General features: G+C 45.9%; 1 protein-coding gene across 3 annotated transcripts in view; it reads right to left on the bottom strand.

The window, feature by feature from the left end:
* The window catches only part of COLGALT2 (collagen beta(1-O)galactosyltransferase 2), a 174,299-nt gene that overhangs the window by 104,039 nt on the left and 56,197 nt on the right, over positions 1–14,063 (bottom strand). Inside the window, exon 1 of one of the 3 annotated variants that reach the window (XM_090048243.1) lies at positions 4,375–4,802. The exons of the other annotated variants lie outside the window; for them this stretch is intronic. Coding sequence (XP_089904369.1) covers positions 4,375–4,628 — 254 coding nt within the window. The 5' untranslated portion in view covers positions 4,629–4,802. Of the gene's footprint in view, positions 1–4,374; positions 4,803–14,063 lie in introns of those variants that run through there. 3 annotated transcript variants of the gene reach the window in all.

Here is a 14,063-nt window from a genome sequence, read left to right on the forward strand (position 1 = left end):
AATGTCTCTCATCTATTGTATTACTTAAAAAGTGGGTGTAGAAAAGTACACTTTACAACATATAAGTCTCTGTACTACAGAATAAGCTTTCAGGTGCATCACATCTGATCCATTGGCTCTCATTGACTTCAATATGCAATGATTTAGTCTCAGAGTCCTAGACAAGGGAACTCCATGGATGACAATAAGACCTGGTTCACAACTCAAAAACAAGAAGGTTTTGAGTACAAAATTACGGGCATTTTTCTACTGCTTCACTGTAAGTCTATTCAACAGACATATCCAGTCCCCTTGGATGTTTCACTATTCACATAAGAACTAGATAAACCATGAGCTGGTGTAGTGAGGCACCTGAAAAATAATTTAAAAAGGAAAGCAGAACTAATCCTGTATTAAAAACCAAAATACCACATGCCCGATTCTGTAATTGTAATTGAGGTTTTGTTGGACACAACTTTATATTCTATCAGCCAAGTTGAAATTGACAATAATTAGCAAACAAAAATAATTTACATTCAGTGAAATGGACCTAAGAGAGAGATGGCATGAGCCCCCTCTCAGAAGAAATGAAATAGCACTAATGAAAGACTGCCAAGATCAGAATCACACCCATTGTTTCTAGTTCAACCTCACTAAGTACCTTTGTATCAGTTTAAGTGAGACAAGTAAGATTGTAACTTCAATGTCAAATTGACCTGAGAGCTGCAACTCATTTTTTCAGCCTTTTGCAATGTCGCCAGCCAGGTTCTCTGACATTCTTGCCAAGTTCCTCCACCAAGAGAGTCAGGACCTAATATTCTTAATGTGCAAAACAAGCAAAAAAGAGAGCCACCAAAACAAAGCTTTTAGGACATCTTACACGGGACAAATGAGAAGTAAGAGTCACAAACAAAAGGTTCCCCTCCGCAGCTGACTTTTAGCAAAGACCCATAATAACTCTAAAGGAAGATTCTTTCTATTACACCCACATTTTCTAACTCTATCCAGCTTCTCCTGCATTAACAGGATATTGAAACTGGAACAGTTCTAATATTGCTGAACATCCCAACAAAGACATCAACTGCACACAGTCAAAAACTATATTAAAAGATTTAACTTGACACTGGTTGAGAAAGCAAGGAAAAGCAGCTATTACAAGGGAATGGCCAGAAATATTGTTCAGCATGATACAACCTGGATCCAACTGAATTCTTTTTTTCAGGCACCCTGGTATGGCTGGGCATTGGAAGAAGTTCATCTCCTGGATTTTTGGAAGCTTCTGCCACAACGCTATGAATTTTTAGGGCTAAACTTTGGTCAGTTTTTCAATGTGGATAAGGCTTATGGGGAGGGGTTTTGTATCCTCCTTCCTTTCATTAAACCAGGAGTAGCTACAACTGCAATCCCAAGGATTGCTCCTTGCTAGAACACCTTAGAAGTTGACTGACTTCTAAATTAAGTGTAATTAGCAAATGGAAAATTCTCTACTGTCAGTGGAGCGCTCCACTGAGCAGATCAGAGGAGTCTGAGGCTCTTGGCAAGAGGATTAAAGAGCTTGGAGCACAAGTGTTCTCATCCATCCTCCCAGTGGAAGACAAGGGCCCAGGCAGGGACCACCACTCATGGAAGGAAAAGCATGACTGAAATGGTGCTCTTGATATGAAACCTTTGGGTTCTTCAGCAATGGGTGGGTGTTCTGGAGAAGGGGGTTGCTATCAAGAGACAGGGATCCATCTAACCAGACCTGGAAAGAGCATTTTTGGGCATTGTCATACCAACCTAGTACTGTAAGATCTTTAAACTAGGTTCCATGGGGGATGGTCAACAAAAACCTTCAGCAAAAGAGCACACAATCCAGATGGGAAAGGACTAGAAGCAGCAGCTGAACTCTGGGAAAGCACCAGAGAGCCACAGGACAGCACCAAGTGATGCAAGACAGAAACAATTAAGTGGGAATAAAAAAAAAATCCAATGCAAGAGGGATGGGAAACAAGCAGAATGAGCTAGAAGAACTATAATTTGATTGGTAACACAGAGCCCTGGTGGAACTGGAATGGCAGCATCTCAGTCCGTACTCTGTTTCAGATGGGCAGGGTTGGAAGAAAAAGTGGTAGTGTCACCTTGTATGTAAAAAATACATACACCTGTTCTCTGCTTCAGGAGGAAGAAGGTAATGGATTGGAATGTATTTGGGTGAAGGCAAAAGGTGAAAGGTAGGCAATATGGTGCTATGGGAAGACAGACTGAAAAATAAAGATGCTTGAGAGGGGTGGAAGCTTCTAAGTGGCAGAGTATTAGAAACAAAAAAAGAAACTAGTCCGACATGATGGAAGCACAAAAATGGTAAGGGACCAGCTGGCTGTATGAAGAGCTTTTAGGGTTCTTCAAATGCAAGAGGAAAGCATACAAGCAATAGGAAGATGGGGAGATCACTAAGGAAGCATATCAGGAAACAGCAATGACTCGCACGGACAAAATCAGGACAGCAAAGGTAAAAAGTGAGCTGCACCTCATGAGGGAAGTTGAAGACAACAACAAGAGGTTCTGTGAGTATGCTGGCCAAAAATGAAAGACCAAAAAAAGCTGTGGATCTACTGTTAAATAGCCAGGACAAACTCTATGCAAAACATGCAAAGAAGATGGAGCTACTCCACATCTACTTTGACTAAGTCTTCACAGAAAAGTGAAGCTGCAACCAGATACCTAATAAGAATTATCTGGATAAGGAAGGGGACAATCTGAGGAATAAGATAACAAAGGAAACAGTCAGATGGTTCTGAATGAATTCAAGTTGGTAGGACCTAACATGAGGAGACACTAAAGGAAACAGACATGTTTAGCTTGCAGAAAAGGCAATTAAGAGGAGACACAATAGCAGTCAGTCTTCATATATCTGAAGGGCTCCTATGCAGAAGAGGGAAAACACCGTTTTTTTCTCTTGCTGCAGAGAACAGGACACAGATCAATGGCTTGAAGTTGCTACAAAGTAGGTTCAGACAGACAGTAAAGCCATTTTCCAGATATCCAGAATAATGAGGCATGAAAATGGGCTGCCTACAAAACAAACCATTCCAGAATCTAGTCTGCTTTGTGATCAGGCTTGTACTTGCACTGTGAATGTTATACAGCTGAATCTCATGAAAGGTCCAAAGCCTGGTAGCACTTCATCTAATAATAAAAGTTGCAAGCTTTTACTCTAATTTACTCCACTTTATTCAACAGCAAAACTTCCACTCCTGTAAAAAGGACTGGATACCTCCTTGGCAAGCCATGTACATTCTTAAATAATTCTCTAAAACAAGCTGAGTTGTGTGTCGGCAAAACGTTTCTCAACACGCAAATGCTTAAAACATGCATTCATCATTCATTCACTAACAGCACCTTATACACCTAAAAGCCATTGTGCTGGCCCACCGTTCAGAAATGCAACATATACGCTAACATTATAAACCACAAAACTGAGATTATCTTTTTCTAAATAAGGTTGTGTGGCGATTAAAATTCACCCCTTCTTCAGCCTCTAGTTTTCTATAAAGCCCTGCAGAGCATCTAAAGGTAAATAAGCACCATGTGGCAACATTTACCCAAACTCATACAAGTAGTTTCATGAACTGTCTGTTGACATCAACAGGGTCTACACCGGTCTTGCTTCAGCAGCTGAGTTGTGAATCCAAAGCCCCCTGTAGTCACTAGAGGGATCACACCCTAAACCGGCACTTTTTCAAATCCTTGCCATGTAAAAGTACTTAGTGCTACAGATCCCATCCACTAGTTTCTGTCACTCCTGTCAGGGATTAATCACTCCGGCAAGCGGAAGACAACGTTTTCTCCTCTCGGATACATCGATGGGCTACCCGGATTGCAGCCCGGACTCTCTCCTCACTGCCCGGCACACACGTTATTCTTGGGCCGTTCAAGAGCCACAGCTCTTAGTTGCACGTTGTGGCAGCGCCAGGATGATACCATAGCCCTGGTGATCCAGGGAGAAAAAAACTGGAAGCCAAGATTTTTGCAGGTGGGCTCTTTTATTGGCCCAACTGCATAATTAGGAGGGACAGAGACGAGCCTGGGGGCTTGTCCCTCTGCTCTAGCTGCCTCCGCGTTTTTCTCAGCGACCTGAGGAATGGTGCTTAGCACCCTGCACGCCTCTCAGCTCTTCAGCCGAGATGATGACCGGCAGACATCCTGGCGTCCCTCAGCACCTGCGTTTCACACGACCCCGTCCAGCATCTCCCCGAGGAGAGGGCGGGCCAAGGCGACGGCGGCCGCTTCTCGCCCGGGGCTGCGTGAGCTCACGCTGGCGGCCGCCGAGCCCGCGCTGCGGCGGCTCGCCCGGCTCACACGTGGGAGGGGCCCCCGGCCGCGCCAGGGCCCCCGGGCCCGGCCCCCACTCACCAGACGGCGACGCGGCTCTTGGGGTAGTCCAGGCGCTCCAGGCAGCCGAGGAAGGCGGGCAGCGCGTGCGCGGCGTTGCGGGCCAGCAGGGCCAGGAGCACGGTGGGCTGCTGCAGCCGGGACTCGGCGAAGGGCTGCGGCTCGGGCTCGGGCTCGGGCTCGGCTCGGCAGCCGCCGCCAGCCCCCAACAGGCAGAGCAGCAGCGGCAGCGGTAGCACCGGGCGGCGGGAGCGCGGCGCCGGCGGCGCAGCCATGTCCGCCCGCGGGGCCGGGTGCGACCGGGCTGCAGCGCTGCGCACCGGGGCGCGGGCGGGGCCTGGGCGGGCACCCCCCGGCTCCCGCCCCTGGAGCAGCCGCTCCGCTCCCGCTCCTCAGAGCAGCCGGGGGGCACCAGCTGCCTCGGCCGCACCGCACGGGTCTGGACCGGCCCCTTCCCGGCGAGAGACCTGCCCATGCCCCAGTCCCTTGAGAGGTGGGCTGGGAGCCGCCGTGTCCCTTGCCTCGAGAGGCCAGCTTTCCTCTGGGGAGCTGACCTGAGCCCCACTGCACCGTTGGCGACACATGGCACACGCCCCCCCTGAGCTTGGCTGTGCACCCCCTGCAAAAAGCGCTGCGGGCAGTCACTGCTAGCCACCCCCCCTTGCCGCCGACACCGTCTGTGCACAGTCCCCAATCGCCGTTGGCCGTCGCTGGCAGCGTCTGCGGGTGGTCGCCAACTGCCAGTCGGCACTCACCCCCCCCCGCTACCGACACCTGTGGGAGCTCCCTGCTCGCCCCCACCATCACCGCCCCGACGCCTGCGGGCAGCCTCCGTGCCCCCCCCAGCCTCCAGGGACACGCGGCGTTCACGCAGGGCACAGAGGGATGGTGCCCGCCTGCCCTGCCCTGGGCCCTGCGTCCAGCCTGTACTCAGACCAGGCATTGCCCATCCAGACCAGGAGGGAAGACAGATAAGCCCCACTGTGCTAGTGTGTATAAAGCTAAAAAAAACCCCAAACACAACCTAGGCAAAAAATAGTCAAAAGGATATTCATAGAAAATGACTATTTGAAGGGACCTCAGGAGTTCATCTAGTCCAGTGTTTCTCAACCTCAAGGTCATGTAGGTGGGACTTCAACTCATCGCCCGATTGAAAAAATCAAAGTTGTTTCACTTCAAATAGATGAATCAACAGATAGCTTGAACCAATGGGGTTTTGTTTTTATCCTGGTGGGACCCAGTTTTTTTGACACATTGGTTGGTAGGAGCTAAGGTACAAAAGATTGAGAGCCTCTGATCTAGTCCAGCTCCCTGCTCAAAGCTGGACCATCCCCACTTAGATCATCTCATCCAAGGCTTTATCTACCTGGGTCTTAAAACCCTCTAAGGATAGAAATTCCATCACCTGCTCCAGTGTTTTACTACCCATGTAGTGAGAAATTTCTTCCTAATATCTAACATAAACTTCCCTTGCTCCAACTTGAGACCATTGCTCCTTGTTCTGTCATCTGCCACCACTGAAAGCAGTCTAGCTCCATCCTCTTCAGAACCACCCTGCAGGTAGTCAAAGGCTGCTATTAAATCCCCTTTAAGTCTTTTCCATAAGCCAAGTTCCCTCAGCCGCACCACCAAAGTCATATCCCCCAGCCTCCTAACCATTTTCATTGTCCTCTGCTGGACTCCCTCCAATTTGTCCACATCCTTTCTGTAGTAGGGGAACCAAAACAGGACTCCAGATATGGCCCAGTGTGCTGATAGCCTTCTTGGCAACCATGGCACTCTGTTGGCTCATATTCAGCTTATTGTCCACTATAGCCCCTAGGTCCTTTTCTGAAGAGCTTCTGCCTAGCCGGTTGGTCCTCAGCCTGTTCCAGTGCATGTGATTGTTCTGCCCTAAGTGCAGGACTTAGCACTTCTGCTTACTGAACTCCAAGATTTTTTTTGGTCAAATCCTGCAATTTGTCCAGGTCTCTCTGAATCCTAGCCCTATCCTCCAGTGTATCTACTACTCCGCCCAGCTAAGTGTCATCCATAAACTTGCTGAGGATGCACTGTTACCAGATTTGCCCATTACTTTGGGGTGTGCTCATTTATTTGGGATACGTTTCTAGGGTCCTGGTAATTCTATCCATGTGCTGCTTGTGCTACTTGTGTTTCTATACAGAACTGTATCTCTTCCTTCTGCAAGCCCTCACCCACAATGGCGCTATCTTGCAGGACTCAGTTTCAGTGGGGCTGGGTTCCTCCAGTCACCAAATCAGTTATACACACAAACACACACAGATTAACGTGACATGCCTGACCTGGCCGGGTTGATCAGCATGGACAGGCTGACACCCTCATATGCCAAGAATTAGTTCATCAGAGCAACAATAAACTACAGTCAGTCACAAGCACACAGTTAAACAGAATACCTCTGAATCTGGCTGGGTGTCCAGACGACACCCTCATGGGCCAGCATTCAGTTCATTAGGGCATGTCTGAGCCAAACTGGGTCAATCAGCCTGTACAAGCTGATCCCCTTATGTGTTTCAAACTCAGCATGTCACAATCTTTTAGCTTCTTGATGAGCAGACCCCACAGTATTTTGGGCTTCACAGGGATCTTTAGCTTAGGTAAAAGAAGCATTGCTGCAGAGCAAGTGGGGAAGGAAAAGTAGCGATTGAAAAATATACCCCGTTACCACAAGTTTGACTATAAAAGTTATTTATTGCTAAGTATATGAAATATATAATGGCACTAGTAGTAATAGACATGCAAAGGAAAACAAACACAAACAATCACAGTATTACCCTGGTTTCACTAAATACTTGGGGAAACTTAGCTCAAGCTTAACTAATACAGTTCAAGTTCAGAAATTTATGAACTAGCCTAGAGAGAAAAGAGGAGAGAGAGCTGGGATTTTACCAGTCCAAGGTACTCGGGTTGCAAAGCTGACAGGTTAAAGTTCTCAGCACAATCCTTGAAGGGAGACGATCTGCCTCCTTCAGCCTCTCGAGAAGAAAGCGGGTGGTGTCAGCACACACACTGCTGCTTTTTACAGATTTTTATACCCTCAGTTCAGCTTCTTTCAAGCATTCTCAATAGTGTAAATCAAATCATCTTTTCTATTGACAAGGGGTTATCTGGTTTGGAACATCTCAGGAAACTGATTGATATTCAGGAAACACATAAGGTTAGGGAGTAACCAGATACTTAGGAGCCAGCTTGAAATTCCTATGGATAGCAGATATACTGATGGGATATCTCCTGGTTTCTTCAGAAACAATAGATAGCTTGCAGCATCAGGGTTTTGGATTTTTACTTGTGAACAAGCCTCAGCTTAGCATGACTTTTCCAGATCTTACTATAGTCTTTTAACAGACTTAAGGCAATTATTGGAGTGTTCATAACCTTTGGGACTTCCACCAGTTGTCCCGGGAAAAGTATGACAACACTTGTGGTCCGGGCTCCAACGGGCTGGACACTGTGATGAACCCTTTACCATTGTTCAAACGTTGCCCATACCCCCTGACTCGGTGTCTTGCCTCAGCATTCCCTAACCCAGCAACCAAGTTTTAACCAATTAAGTTTAAATAGGCCTTCCATAGTGGGACCGGGGGATGTGCGGCCCGAGATGCCTATTAAACTTACTTCTGCTTAGAAGTGTGTGTGTGTGGGGGGGAGTCCTTTGTAAATCCAGATTAGAACTGGTCTGATAAATGCTGAGCTGGGTGTGTGGGTTGACTAGCATTTGGAGCACAGATTCCCCATCATGCAGTGCTCCCCTGCTTCTCTGATCCCAGAATTCACTGCAGTCTCTGCTTCAGGCTTTCTGTTCTCCATCTCTCATGTAAATGAATGGTCATCTGGTTCCATCTTGGATGCAAATGAGACCTAGCGCAGTTGTTTCATTCTTGTCACCCTTATCTGGAGGGTTTTAGGTGCATCTGTCACTCCATCATAATCAGTTTCCGTTTAGGTGTGGGGAGGGATTCTTTGTGAGTCAGACAGTGTGCGTCTTGTGTCAGGGTTCCCCAAGAACATGGAGCAGAGAGGTAACAGCACTTCATCCCATCTTCCATATCAATAATGAAGATACTGAATAAAGCAGGTCCTGGGACCAAACCCTTGGACATTCTACTTGATAGCAGCTGCCAACTAGACATTGAGGCATTAACTACTACCCTCTGAGCCTGATGATCCAACCAGTTTTCTATCCACCTTACAGTCCATTGATCCAACTTGGCTTGCAAGACTGTTGTGGAAGACTGTATCAAAAGTCTTGCTAAAGTCAAGGCATACCACATCTACTTATCTTCCTGCATCCACAAAGCCAGTCATCTCATCAAAGAAGGCAATCAGGTTGGTCAGGCATGACTGGCCCTTGATAAGTCCATTATGACTGTTCCTAATCACCTTCTTCTTCAAGTACTTAGAAATGGATTCCTTGAGAAACTGCTCCGTTTTTCCAGGCTCTGAGGTGAGGCTTATGGATCTGTAGTTTCCTGGATCTTATCCCCTTCTGTTTCTTAACATGGACACTATATTTGCCCTTTTCCAGTCATCCAGGATCTTTCAGACTGCCATGAGTTTTCAAAGATAATAACCAGTGGCTCTGCAATCACATCACATCACATTAGTGAACTCCATCAGCACCCTTGTCTGCATCACACCTGGCTCCATAGTTTAGTACACATCCAGCTTTTCCAAATAGTTCATAACCTGCTCTTTTGCCACTGTTGGCTGCTCACCTCCTCCTCAAACTGTGCTGCTGGGTGCAGTAGTCTGGGAGATGACCTTGCGTGTGAAAACAGGTGAAAAAGGTGTTGAGCACTTTTGCCTTTTCTGCAATATCTGTCACTAGGTTGCCTCCCCCATTTAGTAAAGGACCTACACTTTCCCTGACCTTCCTCTTGTTGCTGACATACTTGTAGAAACCTTTCTTATTATCTTTCACATCCCTTGTTAGCTGCAACTCCAGTTGCGCTTTGGCCTCTCTGATTTCATCCCTGCTTGCCCTAGCAGTACTCCTACACTCCTCTCTATTCATTTGTCAGAGTTTCCACTGATGGTAAGTTTCCTTTTTATGTTTTAGCTCATTGAAGTGTTCCCTGCTAAGCCAAGCTAATCTTCTGCCATACTTGCTAGTCTTCCTTCACATCAGGAGGGTTTGTTCCTGTGCCCTTAGTAAGATTTCTTTAAAGTACAACCAGCTCTCCTGGATTTCTTTCCACCCATCCATGACAATCACATGTTCTAGTCACGTGAGCTCCCACCAAGTCTCTGTTATTCCAATCATGTCATAGTTCCATGAGTATGCAAGGACTTCCAATATTGTGTCCTTAGCCCTGCTCTCATTCTAGTTAAATGTCCTGCTCTTATTCAGAGTCATGAAACAGAATCTAGCCACCCTGAGCATTTAAGCTGGTGGTTCCCAACCCCAAGTCACAACCCAAAGGAGGGTCACAGGATTGTAAAAGAAAGGATTGTTTGAATAGTGAAACATCAAGATCCTCAAAAAGGAGAGGGGGTCATTAATATCTGTGGAATGGAGAGACATTAGCAGGAATCAGGTAGATGATAGCCATGAAATCAGTCAACTCTCTCTCTCAGCACTATATGAACACAAATGTGGCTGCCTTGGTTTTTTTCCAAACATCTAGTTGATGTAATAAAAAATATCACCTCTATCACAAGTTCTGATTCCTTTTGCCTCTAGACTAGGGGTTGTCGACTGGGGGTGCATGTACCCCTGGGGGGTACTTGAGAAGCCCCCAGGGGGTACGTGGCAGTGGTGCAGAGAAGCGGGGGGCATTTCCAGTTTCACTGGCGGTGCTTGTGGGTCTGCTGTTGGCACTTCATGTTTGCTGTGAGGGGATCTGCCACTGGGGGGCTCCCTCCTCCTGGACTGGTCACTGGGGGTACACCAACCAAAAAAGGTTGAAAACCCCCACTCTAGACCAATACAGCTACAACCTAGATAGCTGCCCCTCCCAGGCAGCCACAGGTGTTAAAGTTTGTGTGCAGCAGAAATCAAAGGGGTGGGAGGATGCAACTACACCCAAACCCATCCTTGAATATAGCTATATTCAACTGCACTTCATGAACTCTCTCCTCACCCCATTAGTAATGTTCCTATAAATGTAAGTATGTCATCAGCATAACAAGCTAGCCTTTTGCCACAAAAAGCTCTATATATCAGTGGTTCCCAGCATTTTCTAGATACAAAGTGCCTCTTGGAAAATGCCTACTTTTATTTTTCACTTACTTTTTTTACTATAACAGAGTAATTCTTCTATAGCAAAGAACTAAGAAAGGCCACAACCAGTCAAAACATGTTTTACTGTATGGATTCCTATGTGACATCTCTGGGTTTAGCTTTTGAATCATGCTTGTACACCTAACAGTGATAACATTATGTGACATCCCACAGCAGTCTTGAAGGGATCTCAATGCATCCCAGGGTGCCATGGTACTCTGGTTGAGAATCACTGCCCTACATTAAAATGTTGAGATCATAATCTCAAAAAGGGGCATTATAGAGTACTCTCAGTTTCTGTAGAAGTCAGTGGCAGCACTAAAACCCTTCTCAAGATAAATCCTTACTCTACAGTTAACCTCCAGTTGTAAGTGAATACTCCATGTGGTTTCACATCATCACAGTACACACTTAAATATATGCCTTTGCAAGATTGATCCATGAGCCATCCACCAATGTTTCAATGAAATATTATCCATTTATTGGTTACTTCTAGACTGCTATGCTTCTTATAGGCCAAGGGCATATATTGTTCATTATTTATGGAGCAAGATCTGTCATCTTAGTCAGGCAATATTTGTTTCAGTTTCCTGGTCAAATGATTGATATTTTTAGCCAGAGGAATAATGAACAACAAACTTCAGTAAACACTTTTGGAGATGCCCAGAATTTGCAGGCATTTCCCCCAACTATTAATGTGGAATTCCTTTACCAGGGATGCAGTTCATAACACTTTTTAAATTGTGCTCCTAAGAAATACATTAGTAAGACTTCCTTTTATGGTTAGTTTGCCACATGTTGCTTATATGTTTGGATTCATTAAGTGAATAGGAGTAACTCTGTAGGGTATGAAAAAATAATGGACCCATTCCTGGAAAACTGCACTGAGGTCACTAGGACTACTCCTATACAGAAGTATTATGAGGATCAGGCCAATTTTGGCATGGACATCTCAAAGTACACATTAACTGATCCACTGAACTTTAGACAGCAAGTATGGGCCTATGTCTGGCTCATGGAGGCAGAAAGGGGAGCAGGAATCCCCACTATGGTAACATAACTAGGGCTGGATGATTTATGCAGTGATTATCAACCTTTTTTAGATTTGAGGCACCATAGATAGACCCATAGCACCACTTGGAAAATTCTGGTTCTTAGTTTTCATTTTTTGACTACAAAAAAATTAGAGCAATTCTTTTGTTGCAAAGGACTCAGAAAGATCCACAGGGCAGCATGTTTTTAATGCTACAGGTTCCTATTTGAAACCCTGGGTTTATCATGTGAATCACATTTGCACACCTAGCAGTGCCAACATTGTGTGGCACCCCATGGCACCCTTGAAAGGATCTGGTTAAGAATCACTGATTTAGAGGGACACTAATTTAGAGGGGGTGTCAGAAGTATCCTGCAGAACTTCATACCCTTGCTCTTCAACATTTGATACACCTCTGCCCTGCCCCTCTACACTGTTCAGCACCTCTTCCCCCTCTGCCCTAGACACTCCACAGCAGCTCTGCCCAGGATGCCAAGCTTCCTACTTACACATCTGCATTCATGCAGCCTCCCAACATCTATGCTGCAGGTAAAGGGGAAGAGCAGAAGTTGTACACCTGCTCCTCTATCCGTCTTAGGGAAGTGGGTAAGACCTTGTTGTTGTACCATAACACAGATTCAACACAACTGAGCTAATGCTCAATGTAAGCAACAGCAATCTTCTGTTGCTCAGGGCCAGATGATTATTTTTTCCTGGAAGCACAGAAGAGAAGGCCATAATCCTTGCTTTCGGCTGCACATCCCCTCCTACAATAGAGCTAACTGGAAAGAGACCATCTAAGATAGGGTTTGGCAACATTTTTGGGCAGTACCAAAAACACCTGCAACCTCGACTTGTAAGATGTTGGCATGCCAGAGGAGGTTGGTGGGGGAATCATGAGGGGCCCAATCCTTGTGGTGGCAGTGCAACCCTGGCCCCCTCCCCACTGTGTGCGCCGAGGCATCCATCAAGCAAAATGCCTTCACATGCCACACTTTAGCACGTGTGCCAGGTATTGTCTATTACTGATCTAACGTATGTTCAAGAATCCAGCACCCACTCTAATTTCTCCACATCCTTTCTAAAATGCGAAGCCTGTTTGGCTGCAGGTACTGTTTCTGGAAGGTTAGGCATTGTCCCTGTTAGTTCAGCAAATTCTTTTGCTCGTGTTGCTTATGGGGTGCTATCAGATGTTGCGAGAGTGGGGGGGACTGCTTTACTGAAAGAACCAGCACATTAGTTTGACCTGGTTCTGCAGAGGGGGCTGGAGAGACAGCCACTTGTTCTTCTACTCTTCAGCAGAATAAGCCACAGTTGCCAGCATTTTCCTACAGGCCTCATAGCTCAGAAAGTGCTAAATCAGTCATCTCTTTTCTGCCAAAAGAAGAGTTTTAATCACTTTTATGGTCACAAAGGAGTTTGGTGTATGTGTAATACCAAAGCTATGCCCTTAGACTAAACTCATCAGAATTGCCTGAACAAGTGCAGGATTGGTCCCTCAGTGACCTTCTGCACCAGTTGAAATCCACATTGGTTATCTGCCCAATTAAACAAAGACTTGTTTGTAATATATTTAATATACAAAACCGGCTCCGGCCAAATACTGGGCAACGTAAAAGATGGCCCTGTTAACTTTTCACTGTGCCCTGGCTAAGTTTGAACAGCTCTACCAGTTTCCCCTTAATTTGCTCTTTGCAAAACTAAATAATTCCAGTCCATGTCTATCCTCTAAGCACTTTAGTTGCCTGCCTCCTGCTCTTTTCAGTCTCTGCCAAACTTTTCATGAGAAAGGCTGACTAAAACTGAGCACAATGCCCCAGCTGGCAACCCTGCATTGTTTCATCTAATGTTGTTGCAATATATTCCCTATTACTCCCTAAATCTAGGAAGCCTATATTTGTTCTTAAATACCAGCAGATACAAGCACTTAGCAATCCATAACAGGGAGGGAGCTGACTTTATAATTGTTTGAAATTCAACTAAAGAGATGCCAAAATAGGCAGAGAAGGTGACTTCTGCTAAGTCTGGACACCAGATTGTGCAAACCATTTTGTAGTGGGAAGCAGGGATCCTTTATTTACAGGTTCTCACTCCCCCAAACACTCATTGTGGCTCTGTATAACGTCACTAAAAGGCTAAGGATACTAAACACCCAATACAAACTTCATGTGAAAGTGCATAGTAGCCTTAAAGTTTCTCTCTAGCTGGCTTAGCCTCTTTCCTAGTGGTGTTTTCACTAGGACTGAGTTTATCATGCTACTTTTCAGGGCTTATTCTTGTTATTCTTGCCAACATCATCTCTCCCTCCTGCCCCCCCCCCCCTTCCTTCCCCATCTCTTCTGCTGCCCAGATCAGTGAACGGTTGATCTAGAGAAGTAACATATTTCTGACTGGCCTTATTTTTTTGAGCATATCACTCTTTGCTCTGTTTATTTC

Source organism: Crocodylus siamensis, chromosome 5, assembly GCF_052110815.1.
Source record: "Crocodylus siamensis isolate JL-2025a chromosome 5, ASM5211081v1, whole genome shotgun sequence".
Lineage (NCBI taxonomy): Eukaryota > Metazoa > Chordata > Crocodylia > Crocodylidae > Crocodylus > Crocodylus siamensis.